The sequence below is a fragment of the Papaver somniferum genome, chromosome 3 (assembly GCF_003573695.1).
Source record: "Papaver somniferum cultivar HN1 chromosome 3, ASM357369v1, whole genome shotgun sequence".
NCBI classification, from domain to species: Eukaryota; Viridiplantae; Streptophyta; class Magnoliopsida; order Ranunculales; family Papaveraceae; genus Papaver; species Papaver somniferum.
Window position 1 is genome coordinate 134,240,287 of NC_039360.1, and position 19,888 is coordinate 134,260,174.

General features: G+C 38.0%; 1 protein-coding gene across 1 annotated transcript; it reads left to right on the forward strand.

Moving 5' to 3' along the window:
- The first annotated feature begins 1,410 nt into the window (after positions 1-1,410).
- LOC113360004 lies at positions 1,411-19,655 on the forward strand. The gene is made up of 4 exons (XM_026603558.1): positions 1,411-1,713; positions 1,802-1,870; positions 18,566-19,244; positions 19,522-19,655. The coding sequence occupies exons 1-4, from the start codon at positions 1,411-1,413 to the stop codon at positions 19,548-19,550; spliced, it is 1,080 nt and encodes a 359-aa protein (XP_026459343.1). The 3' UTR covers positions 19,551-19,655.
- The last annotated feature ends 233 nt before the right edge of the window (positions 19,656-19,888 follow it).

The window sequence follows — 19,888 nt, forward strand, 5'->3', positions numbered from 1 at the left end:
TTGTTCAATAAGGCCATGAGGAAGAAAAATATATAAAGAAGTTTCAAGCAACAAGAAATTGAAGATAAAGAGTTACAAATTGTCAGAATTCTACGAAGTTCAAGAGTTTATCATAAGCAGTTGAAGATCGAAGACCAAGAAGATGAAGATGACGAGCCGATCGAAGACGTTTCTATTGGATGCTGTGAGAGTGGTGTTATCATCATTGCAATCGGATGTGAAGGTGGTAAGTACTCCCATCCTTGCTATAATGGTTGATTTCCTTTCTTAGAGATCATCAGAAAATATTTTTATTTCCCACGATCTTGTGGGGTCTCCAGAAATAATTCGGAAGTTTTCCTTCCCACCATTCAACGTGTGTAGGATTTTCTCTTCATTCCTACCTGCACACATGTGAGACCCATAAAAAAGTTGTCTTATTGAGTGCAATTATCATAAAATCCTTTTAAGTGAGGCAGAAGTCGAGGTGAAATGCTTATTGATCGCTCTCAAATACGCATTCTCTCATTATGGTGTGGTTATTTCTCACTCAAGATTTAAGAATGAATATGTTCTTTGGTATTTCTAACTTTTTATTACTAGCATGCAGAAACTCTATGTCCTCATAGCTCTTTGGATGCTTGGGACGCTAGAATGTTTTGAAGTTGGAGCTGGTTTTGTGGGTATACCTCTCGTAAGCCCTCACGAGAATATAACTCGTCCACTAGGGACACCTAGGGGTTTAAAGGAATGTTGCATTAGTTAAGTGCATCCGTATCCTCGACGAGATGGAGTTGTTGTATTTAGTTTTTGTTTAGGGTAGTTTGCTCGAGGACTAGCAAAAGCCAAGTGTGGGGGAATTTGATAAGCGCATATTTTACATATATTTGGTGTCAATTCCATGCTAGTAATTGTTGATTTTATTGCAAATTATTGTATATTACGCTTGTTTTCTCTTATTTGTGTTTTATTAGGTGGATCATCCAAAAGAAGTGAATTGACACTTATTTGTGCAATAAAAGAAGCTAGATACAAGTGGAGAAGGGACAAATACCAAGTGGAACTCATTCAAGTACAAGATTTCTACTTTTCATTTTGTAGAGGACGAGAATACGAAGTCAATGGCGAAAAAACAGAATCATTCTGAGTTCGCATGAAGAAGTTATGAGCAAAACAAGAACTTGGAAGGATAAAAGGGCAAAATGGTCTTTTACAGGACAAGTGCTATTGGCACCCCTACTATAGTTAAGGGCAGGCACTTTGTTAAGGGGCAGTCATATTTCAAATAAACTGCTAAACGCAGTCACGTATTTTACAAGGGGGAAAGCTGGAATTTAAATATTGTTCAAGGCGGACGTTGTTTCACTCGGGGCTGCCATCTCCATCTTCATCATTCAAAAAACAGAAAATCCCGCGTGCAGTTTCTTCTGCATGGATATCTGTTACAACGTTGCTCGAGTTGCTACGATTGGAAGTGATGAGAAGGAGGGTTCGGTGATTGATGGAAGACGAGTAGAAAAGAAGACCTCAAGCCTGGCAGTGAACGTTGCTGCCATTGTTGGTGACGAGCTCGAGTCCGTAGTCACTGGTGATGGGTTTAATTTATGTCTCACCTATGAAGAAAAGAAGAGGTGTTGTTGTTTCGCTGCCATTGACAGTGATGATGATGTCAGAATATCAGAGATGAATGGAGAAGAACACAAGCTGGCAGTGAATGATAATGGAAACGGAGAAGTATATTACTGCTGCCATTTTATGGCAAACGGGGACTGTTGGTCTCTTTGAAGATGATCTTGACGAGATGATTGGATTGGGTTTGCAGGAGTATGTTGTGTTTGTTGGATGCTCTCAGGATATAGAAGAACTCGAGTTCAAGTCTAAACAGGGAAGAGTATGGATCTGTGTTGGATACTGCCATTTCCGATGAAGAACAATGATGGTGGTGGTGATCATGATTGATCATAATGGTTGATGGGAAGTGAGCTTGAGTCTGTACCAGTGAATTCTTAAGCAGCGAGTAATGGTGACTTCTGGCAGGGACAGATGGAGAAGAACGGGTTTTCGAAGTCAAACAAGATATGGAACTGAGAATCGACTCTGAAACTTAACCGAGAAACCAGTTGAGAACGACATCGACATTCCATTTATTATGGATATTTTCAGCAAGGTGCATATCAACATTCCATTTATTGTTTTCAACCTAATTATTTTAATTTGCTTTGCTATTTATTTTATTTAAAAATATTTTACAAAACCCCTAATTGTGACACTTTTTGACAACTAAAATTCCCTGTTCTTTGTGGGAACGAACCTTATTTACTACTATATTATTCATTAGTAAAGTAGAATATAAGTAAATTAATTTGTGCATCTATGACACGCATCAGTTGGTAAGCTTTTTTCTTTAACAACGTTCATCATTATTCTTGACGAAAGTCAAAAGATGATCATGTGACTATCACCTTGTAACATCTTACATGATTTGTGTGAGACAGTCATTTGATGTGTACTCGGAATGTTTCGTATTGATCATTTGATCACTTCAAAATTTCTTTGAAGCTAATAGTTTGTGTGAGACAGCTATTGTCGTCTTCTAAGAATGTTTCAATGATTGAAATGGGAGTTACGAGCTAAAACCCATGTATGGATACATTACGGTTTGTGTACTTAGTGTACGAACTGTTTTGACGGAATTCAGGACCGGAAGTTTGCATACCCGTTCGGAAACTTATTCAACTGTTTATGTCAAGGTACTTAAGTTTGCATACTCGTTCGCAAACTGATTTAACTGTTGAAGTCTGGGAACCAAGTTTGCATACCCATTCACAAACGGTTTCAACTGAATTCGTCCAGGAGCTAAAGTTTTCGTACCCGTTTGCAAACTGTTGTCTTGTGACCAATGTCCGAAACTTACGTACCCGTTTGCAAACTTAAGTTGTTCAAGTTCTTAAATCGGTTATGTATGATTTCATACTCATGAACAAATACATTTATAAATTAAGGAATGCAATCTTTGCAACCGTGGCTAGAATGTTCATGAACTGATTCTTTTGAATCAATCCGATTTTTCTTCAATTGTGTCTTGTATACTTCTATGAGAATATAAATAATTGAACAACTTTATGAGTAACACAATTAGATTCATTTGATTATCAATTGATCTAGAAGTGTTAAGATGAACAAGGTTAAGAGAAATTGTTCATATGGCTAACTTCGATTAACTGTTTATGAGCCAACTCAATATACACGTTTAGGTACGGTTACCCATATCTAAATGAAGGTATATTTCATTTGTGTGTAACAAGATAAATACCATCTAACGGTGGAAAGATATTAGCTTGAATCATAAATTAGGTTTCATCTAACGGTGAATATTGAATGCTTTGTTACCAAGGTAACATTGATTGCAAACCCTGATTTGAAGACTATATAATGGAGAACTCTAGAAACTGGGAATCCTAATACCCACACCTCATGTGTGAAAGTCTGTTACGATCGATTGGACCCAACCAATTGGACTGGAATGACCGGGAGAATGGATCAAAGTCCAACCAGGACACGTACTCTCTGTTTAACTTTCAAAGCTATTTTCAAGAGATTCTGGGAGAGTTTTGCGCTGAAGTAAACTATACTTGGTCCTGTTCAAGTCTTGATAAGAGTTTGGTAGCAAATTTATAGCTAACAAACGCGTACAGGGAGATCACAAGAGAGATATTTTCTCAACAACGCAGAGAAGAGAGAAGAAAGAAGAAGTCGGATTCACTCGAGATTTTTGGGGGTTTGATAGCTATATAAGTGTTGGTTCGAGTCATAAGAAGGGTTAGAAACCCTTAGGAGAGAATTAGGAGTAGAGGAGAGACGAGGAGAAGCGATTACAGAGAGTTAGAGTGCTGCAGCTGCTGCTGTTCGAGGAGGAAGAAGAAGAGGAAGAACAGACCTGCTAAGGCAGTCGTTCTTCAACAGTCTTAAAACCAGAAACTAGTGTCGTAGTTCAACATCGCTAGATATGTACGTTTATAAACGGCAATACTCATCTTTGTAACAGTGACGCTGTAACGTTTATACAGCGTTGCAAACTTCTCTCTATCACCATATTCATCAATAAAAACACCTATTAAGTCATGAACACATCTTTTGATTATGTTTTTGGGATGAGGAGCTAAACCCATTAGTCGAGACGACGGAGGAAGCCATTGGCACAAAATTTATTGGTATAATTCTAATTTTTATATTTATTTGCAATATTATTATTTGATTATTTGCACGAATTAAAATTGAATTAATAGTTTTTATTGAGTAATTGTGAATTGACTTGATGAAGCATGCTGGGTTTTAGTAACTTTTGATGTTTTATACTTTCTAATTACAATTATTACTTCAAAAACTTATTTGAGGCAAATATTAGAATTGATTTTAAAGATAAAATTGCATAAGAACTATTTAGAGTTTACTATTAAAATGGTCATTGGTGGAATCCTAGTCTTGGTGTTTTTTTATAAATTTGAATTATTTTGTTTATTTTCCTTTTAAATTAAATCTAAAAAAGAAATTGTTTTCTTCACAAGTCCTAAAGAACCTTTTTATCACTACAACTACAATCACTATTTAAAAACCATCAATTTTTGGCGCCGCCGACGCGGAGTTGTGTTTAGGTAGCATTTTTTTTAGATTTATTTTATTTTTATTTTTATTATTATTTTTCTTCTTCTTTACGTTTTTGGGTTTTTTTTGTTTCCTTGCAGATTTTTGAAGATTGGAGCGAAAGACAATTTTGCCAAAGCTTGTGGTGATTTACTTAAAGTTTGGGAGCGAAAAGCAAAGCTAAAGGAGCGAAAGAAGAAGATTTTCTTTATTTTGTAAAAGAGAGAAAAAAAAAAGAGAGATTTTTGTTTTTTTTTTTTGCTTTCATTTTTGTTTTTGCACTTTATAGACTTTGGACTGTGAACTTTGGACATTTTATTTTTATTTTTTATACCCTACGGAAGGGTACCCTTAAATATAAACTGTTTGCAGGGAAGGAAGACGATTACAATATCGTCTCGGCACCTCGGGTTCGCACACGGCATAGGAGTCGTGGCCCGAGTCGACAACAACGGTTCATCCCCCATCTGGTACGGGAGGTAAGTCCAATCGAAACACTCGCGAATCCCCTGCAAGCGGGTTACTGTACTCCTTAAGGTGCTAATTGTTTGAGGACGAACCGGACTGTCTTTATTTTCCTAGTAAAGGGCAAGGCCTAGCCTAAACAAGATAAGGGTTCGGATTTCATCACCGCTCCCTTCTTGCCCGCCTTAGGAAAACGAAACCTAACGCGAACCTAAGCCTAAAATTTGGACTAGAAAGAGACCTATAGGGTATCGAGCTTAACAGGACAATCATTCGAAAAATATTGGTTACTCTTTTAAGCACACCTCGAAGTTCTTGACGGTTTCTGCGAGTTGAATGTGTGACTGCGCCGCATTGGATCGGTGAGGTTTTGGGTATCAAAGCTCCACTGAGCTTCCCTCGCCTCGATTCAACTTACTTTAACTCGGATTGATTCTAGAGGGGTTTGCTTAAATTGTAACGAATTCCCTTTCGAAGGATTAGAAGCTGGTCTAGAAACAATCTAAGTGGAGCCATCATGCTTGTTGTTTGCTAGAAATCTTTAGGTTTGCTGTGGTAAAGTCGAGTCAGCCTGCTGTGTGATTGCTAGAACCTTCCTGTTAGGATTTTTATTTCTTTTTGAATTGTTTTTAGTGTATGCCCGATTTTGTTAGGGCTTGGAAAAGAGATACTCTAGGTCGATTGATTAGCGAAAAACCTAGTAGTTCTTCTGAATTAAGCAGGGAGCTCGAAGATTCTTCTTTTGAGAGCCCTGTTTTTGGAAACTTCAGTTTTGAGAATTTATCTCTGAGTGAAAAAAGTACCCCTAGTACTCCAGTTGTGCCAACGATGGCAACTTTGAAAGGTTACATGTTCCCAACAAGGACCAACCGAGCTTCATGCATTAAATTGCCAGCCACTACGGCTAATTTTGAGATAAAACCTAGTATTCTTCAGATGATACCTATATTCTTAGGAAAAGATGATGAGAACCCTTATTTCCATATTAGGGACTTTGAGGAAATCTGTGGGACAATTAGAATAAAGACCTTACTGATGAAGTCTTGAAACTTAAGATGTTTCCATTTTCCTTGAGAGATAAAGCCAAGACCTGGCTAAACAACCTACCATCTGAATCCATTGAAACATGGCAGGAACTTATTGCTGCTTTCTAAATGAAATTCTACCCTAAGCATAAAACTGCAGCTGTTAGGCAGAAAATTAGTGCTAGTGTGCAACAAGAGGGAGAGTCTCTTTATAGGTTTTTAGAGCGATTCAGTGATCTCCTATCTCAGTGTCCTCACCATGGATTTGATAATATGAAACTTGTACAGATTATTTATGATGGTTTAGACTATTAGACCAAAGCCATGGTTGAGTCTATGTGCGCTGGTGAGTTCACTAATAAAAATGCTGATGATGCTTTTACCTTCTTAGGAGCTATCGCTGAAAAATCCCAACAGTGGGAATATTGTGTTGAACCCCCTAAAAGACTCTTGGTCAATAGAAGTAGCACCAATGTGGTAGATACAAGTTTTGGTTCAGATGCTAAGTTTGCTGCTTTATCTAGAAGGTTAGAAGCTTTGGAATTGAATCATCCTAATAATAGGTCCCTTGTTGAACCTAATAGAGCCGCCCAAGTCTCTAGTTGTGGAATAGAGCCCGATAACTCATTCTGGGAAGGTCAGGTTAGTGAAGAGCAAGCCCATGCTGTCTATAACAATGCTAGGTTTGAGAACCGTCAGAAGTTTGACCCATACTCAGAAACCTACAACCCTGGTTGGAGAAACCATCCTAATTCTCTTGGTCTAAGGGCCAGAGTCAAGGCCAGTCTAGCAATTCTCAGCCTCTCCCAGGTTTTGGTTTTAAGAACTCTTCAGGTCAAACCCAGTTTCAGAACACTTCCGAGAAAAAGATCTCTATCTTAGAGGATACTCTCACTATGTTAGCAAATAACCATGAAATGCTAACAAAGAACCACATGAGCTTTCAACAGGAAACTAGGCAAGAATTGAAGAATAATTCCCAGAGTCTTTCCAAATTAGAACTTCAAGTAGGACAAATAGCTAAGTTCATAAGTGAGAGAGAAGATGGAAGGTTCCCTAGTCGTGCTGATCCCAACCCAAAAGGAGAGAAATCGTACAATCATGTGAATGCTGTCACAACCCTTAGAAGTGGAAAGATAGTTGACAACAAGGTTGACATGCATGATAGTGAACATGTTGTAGTTCACCCTGCTGAGCCAGAAAATGAGGAGACTGATAGAGTCTCCAAAGAGACCAATGAGGGTCATGTTGAGCCCGGCTTTGTTCCCAGAGCCCCATTCTCACAGCTGCTAGTTCCGACTAAGAGGGAGTCCAACTTTAATGATATATTGGAGGTTTTTAAGCAGGTTAATATCAACCTTCCATTATTAGATGCAATTAGGCAGATTCCCTCTTATGCCAAGTTCCTTAAGGACTTGTGTACGCGAAAGCGTAAGCTCAGTGTCCAGAAGAAAGCCTTCATAGCTAGTCATGTGAGTTATATTATTCAGAATACCACTACTCTTAAGTATAAAGACCCAGGGTCCCTTACCATTGCTTGTACAATAGGTTAGTACCGTGTTGAGAAAGCTTTGCTTGACTTAGGAGCCAGTGTAAATTTACTTCCATATCATGTGTACCTTAAGCTAGGACTTGGTGAGATGAAACCTACCCAGATGACACTTCAGTTAGATGATAGGTCCGTTAAAATTCCTCGTGGTGTGATCGAGGATGTTCTCATAGAGGTTGACAAGTTTATTTATCCAGTGGATTTTGTTATCCTAGATACCCAACCTGTCCCTGACCCAGAGAACCAAATACCAGTGATTTTAGGTCGCCCGTTTTTAGCTACATCCAATGCGATCATTAACTGTCGAAATGGTATTATGAATTTGTCTTTTGGTAATATGACTATTGAGCTGAACATTTTTAATATTAGTAAGCTACCCTCTGAACTAGATGACTCGAATATAGAAGAGGTGAACATGATAGGAACATTAGTCGAGGAGTCATTACCAAACACTTTGTTAGAAGATCCATTAGAAAAATGCCTAGCTCACTTTGGGATTGATTTTGATGATGATAATGTAATTAATGAGGTGAATGCTTTGTTAGATTCAACCCCTTTGTTAGATACTAGTAATGGATGGAAACCTAAGTTCGAACCACTACCAGTTTCTAAGTCTACCCTAGTTCCTTCTTTAGAAGAGCCTCCTAAGTTGGACCTAAAACCATTGCCAGATACCCTGAAGTATGTGTTTTTAGGCCCGTCTGAGACTTTACCTGTGATTGTTTCTTCCGACTTGGATATAGATCAGGAAAGTAGGCTAGTAACCGTCCTTCAAAACAACAAGGAAGCTTTAGGGTGGACCATAGAAGACATTAAGGGTATAAGTCCCACTGTTTGTATGCATCAGATCTATTTAGAGGAAGACACCAAACCTTCTAGGGAGATGCAACGTCGACTAAACCCTAATATGAAAGAAGTAGTTCGAACTGAGGTTCTTAAGCTATTAGATGCAGGCATCATCTACCCTATTTCAGACAGTAAGTGGGTCAACCCCGTTCAGGTTGTTCCCAAGAAATCTGGTATTACTGTAGTCCAGAATAATAACAATGAGTTAATCCCTACCCGAATGACCACGAGTTGGCGTGTTTGTATTGACTATAGAAAATTGAACAAGGTCACTAGGAAGGACCACTTTCCCCTTCCCTTCATCGACCAGATGCTAGAGAGATTAGCTGGACATAGTCACTACTGCTTTTTAGATGGCTACTCTGGATATAATCAGATCGTTATTGCCCCAGAAGACCAGGAGTAAACCACTTTTACCTGTCCCTTTGGTACCTTTGCGTGTAGACGCATGCCTTTAGGGCTATGTAATGCCCTGCGACTTTTCAGCGTTGCATGATGAGCATATTTTCTGACATGGTAGAACGGTTCTTAGAGGTCTTTATGGATGATTTTTCAGTGTTTGGTTCGTCTTTCGATGAGTGATTGCATCATTTGTCATTAGTTTTGACTAGGTGTAAGGAAAATAATTTAGTGCTTAATTGGGAGAAATGTCACTTTATGGTTCGTTCAGGAATTGTTCTAGGGCATATTGTATCTTCAAAGGGTATAGAGGTGGATAGAGCCAAAGTTGACCTTATTAAAACTTTACCGGTCCCAAAAACCGTAAGAGATATTAGGTCATTCTTAGGACATGCTGGTTTTTATCGTCGTTTCATTAAGGATTTTAGCTTAATATCTAGACCTCTTTGCAATTTGCTTGCAAAAGATTTTAAGTTTGTTTTTGATGATGCTTGTTTAGAGGCTTTTGAGAAGCTTAAGTCATTACTCACTACCGCCCCCATAGTCCAGGCACCCAACTGGAACCTACCCTTTGAGATCATGTGTGATGCTTCAGATTATGCTATTGGTGTTGTGCTAGGTCAGCGAGAAAATAAGTTACTTCATGTGATTTACTATGCTAGCAAAACTCTGAATGATGCCCAGTTGAACTATACCACTACCGAGAAGGAACTATTATCCATTGTGTTTGCCTTAGACAAGTTTAGACCCTATCTCTTAGGTTCTAAGATCATCATATATACTGATCATGCTGCTTTAAAATATCTTTTGTCTAAGAAGGATACTAAACCTAGATTGATTAGGTGGATTCTGTTGTTGCAAGAGTTTTCTCCAGACATTAGAGACAAAAAGGGTGCCGAAAATGTTGTAGCAGATCACTTGTCTAGGCTAGTTGTTAGTTCCTTAGATGATTCCCTTCCTATAAGGGATAACTTTCCTGATGAACAATTGTTCTTTGTTACCCAATTACCTTGGTATGCGAATATAGTGAACTATCTTGTTACTGGTCGAATGCCCCAACATTGGGGTAAACAAGATCGTTCTAGATTTTTAGCTGAGGTTAAGCACTTCTTTTGGGATGATCCTTATTTGTTTAAGTATTGTCCAGACCAGATTATTAGGAGATGTATACCTGAGAGTGACCAGTCCAGTATTATCTCCTTTTGTCATGATCATGCTTGTGGGGGTCACTTTAGTGCTAAGAAAACTGCTGCTAAGATATTGCAGTGTGGATTCTATTGGCCTTCATTGTTTAAAGACTCCCACAATTACTGCGTTACTTGTGAACGATGCCAGAAATTAGGAACCATTTCCCGTAGGAACATGATGCCCTTGAACCCTATTTTAATTGTTGGGGTCTTTGATGTGTGGGGTATTGACTTTATGGGTCCGTTTCCTAATTCTTTTGGTAACCTATACATCCTTGTCGCCGTAGACTATGTCTCTAAGTGGATTGAGGCGGTTGCGTGTAAAACCAATGACCATAGGGTTGTGATTGAGTTCTTGAAAAATAATATACTTACACGTTTTGGTACACCGCGAGCTATAATTAGTGATGGAGGGTCGCACTTTTGTAATGGGACTTTTAGGATTCTGATGAAGAAATATGGTATTACACATAAGGTATCTACCCCGTATCATCCACAGACTAGTGGTCAGGTAGAGGTTTCCAATAGGGAGGTAAAACGTATATTAGAGAAAACAGTTAATCATAATCGGAAAGACTGGTCGTCTAGGCTTACTGATGCCTTATGGGCTTACCGTACTGCGTTTAAGACCCCCATTGGAATGTCGCCTTATCGACTTTTTTATGGCAAGGCATGTCACTTACCTGTTGAGTTAGAACACAGAGCTTATTGGGCTGTTAAGCCGCTAAATTTTTCACTTGACAAGGCAGGAGCCCATAGGAAACTCCAGCTCAATGAGTTGGACGAGATTCGTATAGATGCTTACGATAGTGCGAAGGAGTATAAGAAAAAAATGAAACTTGTGCATGATAGAAACATATTACGGAAGTCATTTTCTCCAGGTCAAAAAGTTCTTCTGTATGACACTCGTTTGCATCTATTCCACGGGAAACTGCGCTCTCGGTGGACCGGTCCTTTTGTGGTCCGTACTATTTTTCCTCATGGAGCTGTTGATATCGAGACACTGGATGGTAGTAGTTCTTAGAAGGTTAACGGTCAGCGATTGAAGCCCTTTTTAGAGCCTTTTCCTACAGGTGATGTTGAGGAGGTCCCTCTGGAGGACCCTGTTTACCCTTGATTGACCATCGAGGCGATTTGTATGTTGTATAATTTTTGTATTCAGTTTTTGGTTTCACTTCACTCAGGTACTATCTTTCCGAACTCTCTCTTTACTATTTTCTCATGTTACTTATATTTTTGGTACTGTTCTTTCATGCGAAACATTGAGGACAATGTTAGATTTAAGTTTGGGGGTATCGGAGAAACTTTTGTGTTGCACTTTTGAAACTTCTAGCGTCACATGGTATCCGGTTAGCTAAGTTTACATACTGTTTCTCACCGAAAAGATAGAAATTGGAATGCTACAGATAACAACTTATTGAGACATTAGAGAAAAAGACATTGAGATCCTTGAAATTCAGGAGAGAACTTGTTCTTTTTAGAGGGTAACCGTAATGGACCTAACCATACATGATGGAAAGGCAAGTAGGTCAGGAAATGCCAGAAAGACAAAGCAACCTCACAATGTAGTCTTAGTTACTGGATTGCGACTCTCTCTCAGTAGAAACTTATCATCATCAACAAGCGGAGCGACATCAAAATCTATGAAGAAAGTGAAGACGTTTTAAGGTTTAGAAGCAACAATAGAAAATAATAATTCAAAAATCAAAGTTGAAGACTTAGTTACAAGAAGTTACAAGAGCAAATGATATAAGTTGTTAGAATCCATGATACCAAGACATCACAAGTTGCGAAGAGCCAAGTTTTGAAAGTCCTTCTCTCATGGCCATGTAAATTTTTGTCTTGTAATTTTTTCTATTTAAAAAAAAAATGAAAAAAAAAAGAAAAGAAAAGAAGACCGAAGAAGACGTTGTTTCTACTGAGCACTATGAGAGAGTCGAAGAAAGATACATTTGGTTGCTTTGTTAGTCCGCTTTCAATCTGGCACAAGATCTTTCTAGCACTGGTTTAACTCATCACATGTAATTAGTCCAGCTGTGTAGCAGATGTCCCTCTTTTTTTTATCTCTCTCCTAATCTTATCCAGCTGTAAAGCAGCGGACGCATCTTACAATGTTTATCTAGCTGTATAGCGGATATCTCTTTATCTAGCAGTCATGCAGATGTGTCTCCCCTTTTCTTCAGTCATCTTTAGAGCTGACACCTTTAATTTCTCTGGCATTCTATTTACTTGGAGATAGGTTGAGAATATGTATGTCATCATAGCTCTTTGGATACTTGTGACCAATTAGGAGTACAGGTTTTGTGGGTATATCTCTGGTAAGCCCTCCCGAGACTATAACTCGGCCACTAGGGCCACATAGGGGTTTAAAGGCTTATTGCATACGCTAAATGCAATCGACGATGCCTGCGACAGTGAGTTAAGATTTTATTTTGTAGTTTTGATTTGCTCGAGGACTAGCAAATAATAAGTTTGGGGGTATTTGATAGACGAATTTATGTGTCTAATATAACTCATTTGTATATATTGTTGGTGCTCGATATCGTACTTATTTGGTTATTTTATTTATTTGTAGGTGTTTTTGGAAGAATAAAGCTTTGTGGCGAAATTGGCTAAAAATGTGGCATTTGGACCTCCGTTGATAACTACCAGAAGCACCGCAGAAGTATGTTGGAGACACCCAGAAGTACCCCGGAGGAACCCCGGAAAAGTCCGGAAAACATTCAAGAAAAATTACTAAAGGCACCCAAGATTTGGTTATTTCCACCCCAAGAATTTTATTTCAACCCCACTTGCTATTTGCACCCCGTCAGAGGATAGGGGGCATTCCTTCTCAAAATTCAAAAATGGGTTTTTGGCGGGAAGACTTGTTACAGCACTGGCAGATTTAGTGATCGAATTTTGGACGTGATTTTTGGAGATTCAATTGCTGTATTTGCTACTAATGGGATGTAATTGAGTAAACAAGTCTGTTACGATCGATTGGACCCAACCAATTGGGCTGGAATGACCGGGAGAATGGATCAAAGTCCAACCAGGACACGTACTCTCTGTTTAACTTTCAAAGCTATTTTCAAGAGATTCTGGGAGAGTTTTGCGCTGAAGTAAACTATACTTGGTCCTGTTCAAGTCTTGATAAGAGTTTGGTAGCAAATTTATAGCTAACAAACGCGTACAGGGAGATCACAAGAGAGATATTTTCTCAACAGCGCAGAGAAGAGAGAAGAAAGAAGAAGTCGGATTCACTCGAGATTTTTGGGGGTTTGATAGCTATATAAGTGTTGGTTCGAGTCATAAGAAGGGTTAGAAACCCTTAGGAGAGAATTCGGATTAGAGGAGAGCCGAGGAGAAGCGATTACAGAGAGTTAGAGTGCTGCTGCTGTTGTTCGAGGAGGAAGAAGAAGAGGAAGAACAGACCTGCTAAGGCAGTCGTTCTTCAACAGTCTTAAAACCAGAAACTAGTGTCGTAGTTCAACAGCGCTAGATATGTATCGTTTATAAACGGCAATACTCATCTTTGTAACAGTGACGCTGTAAGGTTTATACAGCTTTGCAAACTTCTCTCTATCACCATATTCATCAACAAAAACACCTATTAAGTCATGAACACATCTTTTGATTATGTTTTTGGGATGAGGAGCTAAACCCATTAGCCGAGACGACGGAGGAAGCCATTGGCACAAAATTTATTGGTATAATTCTAATTTTTATATTTATTTGCAATATTATTATTTGATTATTTGCACGAATTAAAATTGAATTAATAGTTTTTATTGAGTAATTGTGAATTGACTTGATGAAGCATGCTGGGTTTTAGTAACTTTTGATGTTTTATACTTTTTAATTACAATTATTACTTCAAAAACTTATTTGAGGCAAATATTAGAATTTATTTTAAAGATAAAATTGCATAAGAACTATTTAGAGTTTACTATTAAAATGGTCATTGGTGGAATCCTAGTCTTGGTGTTTTTCTATAAATTTGAATTATTTTGTTTATTTTCCTTTTAAATTAAATCTAAAAAAGAAATTGTTTTCTTCACAAGTCCTAAAGAACCTTTTTATCACTACAACTACAATCACTATTTAAAAACCATCAGGAATCAAGTGCGTAGATTCCTGCTGGGATTCAGTGGCGTAAGGAACACGACTGTACCTTAATCAGTGTGAGATTTGTTAGGGCTCAATTACATTCCAGTCCGAAGTTAACTTGTAGTAGGCTAGAGTCTGTAGCGGCTTAATACAGTGTGGTGTTCAAATCTGGACTAGGTCCCGGGGTTTTTCTGTATTTGCGGTTTCCTCGTTAACAAAACTTCTGGTGTCTGTGTTATTTCTTTTCCGCATTATGTTTTCTATATAATTGAAATATCACAGGTTGTGCGTAGTTTAATCAATTGGTGAATCCAACCTTTGGTTGTTGATTGAACTTGATTGACGCTTGGATATTGGTCTTTGGTATTATCCAAGTTATTTCTCATATTGATCCGGCTCACTGATTCCTATATGTTCGATTGCAGGTTGATTTGAGAAATAGAGATATAACTCTTGGATATATTTTCTTTCATTGAGTCTGATTGTCTAGTTGATTCTCTTGGAATTATATTGGAGTTAGTCCATACAGATTTCCTAAACGAAATATTGGGTGTGGTTGTTCACCCACGCTTTTTCAATTGGTATCAGAGCAGGCAAACACGTTCAAGACCTCATAAGTCTGTGTTTGTAGCAATCTGACTGTATGGACAATTGTGTTATCTCCAAACACACCACCAGAGATAAAAGTTTTGCTTCTATGAAATCTATGAAAGAGAAACACTTGTGGATCTCACATATAGATGAACATTCTGTTCACACGAAATAGACAAGTACTGATATGTGTTACCCTAATTACCTTACTGACGAGTCCGACTCTGAAGTAGAAAGGGAAGCAGCCAAATAAATTGCAGTGATTCTAAAACTTGTTAGAATCCAGGTAGTTGAAAACACAAGGTCAATACAATGGTTTGTATGGTAAAAGATCGTGATTCCCAATTAAGGATTCTTCGTGAGGAAAATGTTGTAGTTTGTTCTTCCCTAACCTTACTCGAGGCTAAACTCAAAGACGATGCCCGTGAAATAGAACGACTATCGAGTAATCTCTCTATTCAAGATAACGGTTGTTCTATGGAGTCCGTCAGATCAATTACTTTTGACATTATTGTGATATTAGAAAGCGTGACTAGTCATAATCATGTTCCTCTAATGAAAACAGCCTCAGAAGCTAAACAACAAATCCTTCATATCGCTAAAGAGGTGCTTGATTCTTCCACTGATCAAGGAATTATCACATCTCATGAAAAGAAGAAATCTTCTAACGATGTTACTAATGCTACACACTCTAATCACTCCGGTGATCAGAAAGCATGTCTTTTTTGTGATTAAAAAGGACATGTTCAACGGAAGAGCAAACTGAAGTTGAATGACAATTACTTTGGTCGACTTCAGCATACCTTAGATTTAATACTCAAAGTTGTAACTGACATTCGGATGTGTAAACCTATTGGTTTTAGTACTCACTTTGTGAATCCTTCCAGGAAAGTCAGTTCAATATGCTCAACAAATGTTTGAACTAATTATAGTATTAATACAAATCGGTGAAGGATATTTCAGAAAGGTCCTTCTCAATCTAAAGTGAAGGATGATGGTCAAGATGTGAGAAAGGTGTCAGTAGACGGAAACAACAATGGAGATATGAAGGACAATCTTAATCTTATAATTGAAGGATACAAGGATTTTATCAACAGGCTGTCAAAATCCTTCATATAAACTTCTTCTAGTAAGGATTCAAACTTAGTATCTTATTTTGATGATAGTAAGTTTTATAATACTTTTTCACATCGAAAAGGGTTTCCTCCAAAAATTAGAAGGAAAAAGAGAATTAACCTTGAAGAATATTCATTTGATGAGCATAAAGCTCATACTTGTGCTAATTAATCACAAGGTTGAATTCGTACTCATAAAAAACCTGTTGAGTAAGTTTTGCTAATAATCTGTTAAAACTACACCTATATGTCCTTGGTCTTTTCTTGATCTTTCTAATGATACAAGTAATGTTGTGATAACACAAGGCACTATTATAAACCCTAATAACAATATCGTAAACCCTAATGTTAATGTTTCCACTTCTGAAACTGCTAAGCATAAATTTATGCCAGTATGGTTTCGTCATTTAAATCGTTAGCTTTTGATTCATCCAAGTTGGCTAAACCTTGCTTTAATGGATCTCATGTTTCAATTCGTATATCTGAGGATGAATATCAACTGGGAGTGCAAGATTGTAAGAATTGTTTAATTGGTAGGATGGTTTTTCCTAAGGGTACGATGATAAGCACGCAAGTGCGACACTTTTATACCCACATTTATACTACCTACGTCTCAATATTTTGCTAATAATATCACTTTAGAACTTTTACAGGAATTACAAGTGAAATTCGACCACCGGACCGAAACATAACCAAAGTGGATGGCCTAGTATCTGAGAAATTTTCTCACGAAAATTGGGTGCACGCGTGAACTTTTCCCCCCGTGAATTCCAGGGTGTAGAAAATCTGTAGAATGGGTCTCCCTATAGTTTTCACCTTTATATATCAGCACCACTCAAATCACTCATGGCCCTAAATGGAGTCGGAGTTTAATGAGAGTTTGTGGGCTGGCAAACCAACAACTCATATGCCGCAGGCGTATGTTCGTTCAAGCTTATGGGCTGAACCACTCAAGCCTAACCCACCTGCGGCTAAGGAGTAAACGGGAGACGGAGCCTACTCTATTACCACATCTCTTGTGGGTATATTCTAAAAGCTCCATCAGCATCTTCTACTTTACCAAAACAAAAGAAAATTTCATTTTCTTTCTCATTCAAGCTGGTAACATCCATGGAATTGAGGGTTCGTAGAGTGAAATTGATGACAATAGAATGGATGTTGATGTTGTTGGGTCAATGAAGAACAAAGGTGTTGTTGCCAGGGATTAAGAGGGTATTTGGGCAGTGGAATGAAAGTTCTGAGATGGGTTTTGAGAAGAATTCGAAGGTTGGAAGCTAGGAACAACAGCAAACATGCATCTGTGAGTCTCGGTTGATGTGAAACGATTTCACAAGTGAAGATAGATCTGTCTGTATGGGAAGTAGTTCGTACTCTGAATTTCAGTCTCGACTGAGAAATACAACAACAGCCGGAGTTTGGAAAGGGCCTGAAGTTGGAAGTCAGGGCTTGTGCTTGGATTGGGCTTGCGCTAGTTTTGTGAGGTTTCAATCGGATGTCTACACAGCAGGGCTATATAAACAACAACAGAGTGAGATGGGGGGGAGACGCCGTTTACAGGGAAGCAATTAGGTTTAGCTCCATTGTTATTTGATTTTTTATATCCTGAGTTTATTCATCTCTATATCATTTTTTATGGCTTTGACCAAAACTATGTCTAGCTAAACTCCTCATTAGGGTGAAGGATGAACTTGTAGGTTAAAGTGCTTGTGTTCTTAAACAATGGTTTCAAAAATAAGATCTTAATTTCATGTTTGTTTTTCTCAAAAGAGGTTGATTTTTTTGAGAGTTTTTCATGTTTTATGCCATGTATATTGCATAGTTGAATTCTAGAACATCATTCCATCTATAACCTAGGTATCAATTGTTTTATGATTATTCCAAGACTTTGTATGCCATGTATGCTTAGTACTTAGGATATCTACCTTCTAGGTTGAGAACAAACTATCTTTTATTAACTCTTGTCTATAATCCTTAACAAAATATCTTCTGTGTGTTAGTAGCTAGGTTTGCCGCTTCGCATGAGTAAATTTGAGACCTTGTGATAGAACACAAGTAAACATAGCTATAACGGATTCCATAGCCCTAATACTTCCACATCCTTGATTACATTTTCTTATAAACTTGCTTCAATATCTGAAAATATTGAATTTGGTTAGATAGTTCTTGATATTGATTAGTAGTTTTCACACTCCTTGAGGGAACGAACCGTGCTTGCTTTTGTGTGCTCTTTTTGACACCATGCGCTTGCGGTAAAACAAAATCGGTTCTCCGACTCATCATACGGCTCCAGTGAAGATCCCGGAGATTCATGACAAGCTAAAACAACTGTGGAATCTCAAACCTTGGTTTATCTCTCCATTAGGTAAAGGTTTCTTTTGCTTCAAGTTTTCTTTTGAGGAAGATGTTACTTATGTTCGATCTGCACGAGCATGCAATATCAAGCCTGGTATTTTTTATTTTCACAAATGGATCCCAGATTTTAATCCCTATAAGCAACATCAAACCCTAGCTCAGGTTTGGGTTCACATTTATGATTTAAGTTATGAATACTGGAGATCTAAAACTCTGTTTGAAATCTCAAGTACTTTAGGTGATCCTTTATACATTGATAAGGGTACATTAACAAGAAGTTTTGGTTTATCAAAGCCATTACTTTATGCGAGAGTTTTGGTATAGATTGATCTATCAAAGCCGTTACTTTATGAAGTTCTTGTTGAGAGGAATGGTTTTTCATTTTTTGTCTCAGTTGACTATGAAAAAATTCCCTCCTACTGTGCTTTTTGTAAAACAATAGGTCATGAGGAAGGTTCTTGTAAGAAGAAGCAACAAAAAGAAGTAAATGTTAATGAGCCGAGCAAGGATGCTGCTAATAATAAGAAGACTCATTATGTCCCTAAGAAGACTATTCCAACAACTACAGGTGTTACTAATGGTGATGCTGTAGGTTCTCCACCGAGTATTCCCCCTGTAGCTCTTGAGTTTACTACTGGCTTTGTCGAAGTTACACAGCCAAATAGTAAGGAGTCTCTCCCAGCCTTTGGGAATGATGTTGATAAATCTGTTACTATGCCATGTAATAATGAGACTCTTTCAAGAATGAATGTTTTGAATGGTGTTGTTGTAGATACTCCACCAGATAATAATGTTGATAACTCAGAGATTCCTCTATCTCACCAGCATGAAGATAATGAAGATGATGTGGTAAGCGTTGGTACTCTTGAAGATGAGAAAGGATGTGATCCCCCTTTTGAAGCAGTTCTTACCAAGTCTCAGAAAAAACGTGCTCGAGAAAAAGCCAAAAAAGCTGTTATGGCAGAATCACAATCTAAATCTTGGAATATGCGTCCAAGGAGTGGTACAAGCTCTTCTCAATGAGAATACTTTATTGGAATTTGCGTAGATTTGGAAACATTGACACGCAATTAATCTTTTCTAATCATTGTCGTAAATTTTCTTCGGATTTTGTATTTATTGAAGAACCCTGGGTAGACTTTTGTTCAAATCCTAATAACATCTGGTCTAACCTTGACTTAAAGTTAGTTGCAGTTAATGATAGAGGTTTTCAGCAGTCGAATTTATGGTGCTTGTGTGCTAGACATATTAATGTCACTGTTGGGTCAAATTCCATGCAGATGATTTCTTGCGAAACAAGTTTGGGTGACATGAGTTATTACATTGCTGGTGTTATGCTTCCACTTCTTATCTCACTCGCAGAGATTTGTGGTTAGGTCTGACAGATTGAATAGCCAATCTTCCTGGTCCTTGGTGTATCATTGGAGATTTCAATGCAGTTATGGGTGCTCATGAGAAATCTAGTGTTCCTCCTCCTACTAAAGCTTCTTGTGATGATTTCTTGGCCTTTTCAGAGACTAATGATCTTCATTATCTAGATACTAGAGGTGCTTCATATACCTGGACTAGTACTCGTAAAGGCAGACATCATACTGAGCTTCGTCTAGAAAGAGTTATTTGTAATAAGCAATGGATTCTATCTTGGGA

Coding starts and splice junctions, on each gene's coding strand:
- LOC113360004 (XM_026603558.1), top strand. CDS start 1,411: ATGGATATCTGTTACAACGTTGCTCGAGTTGCTACGATTGGAAGTGAT. Junction 1,714..1,801: donor ATGATAATGGAAACGGAGAA/GTATATTACTGC, acceptor TTGGGTTTGCAG/GAGTATGTTGTGTTTGTTGG. Junction 19,245..19,521: donor GAATATGCGTCCAAGGAGTG/GTACAAGCTCTT, acceptor AATTCCATGCAG/ATGATTTCTTGCGAAACAAG.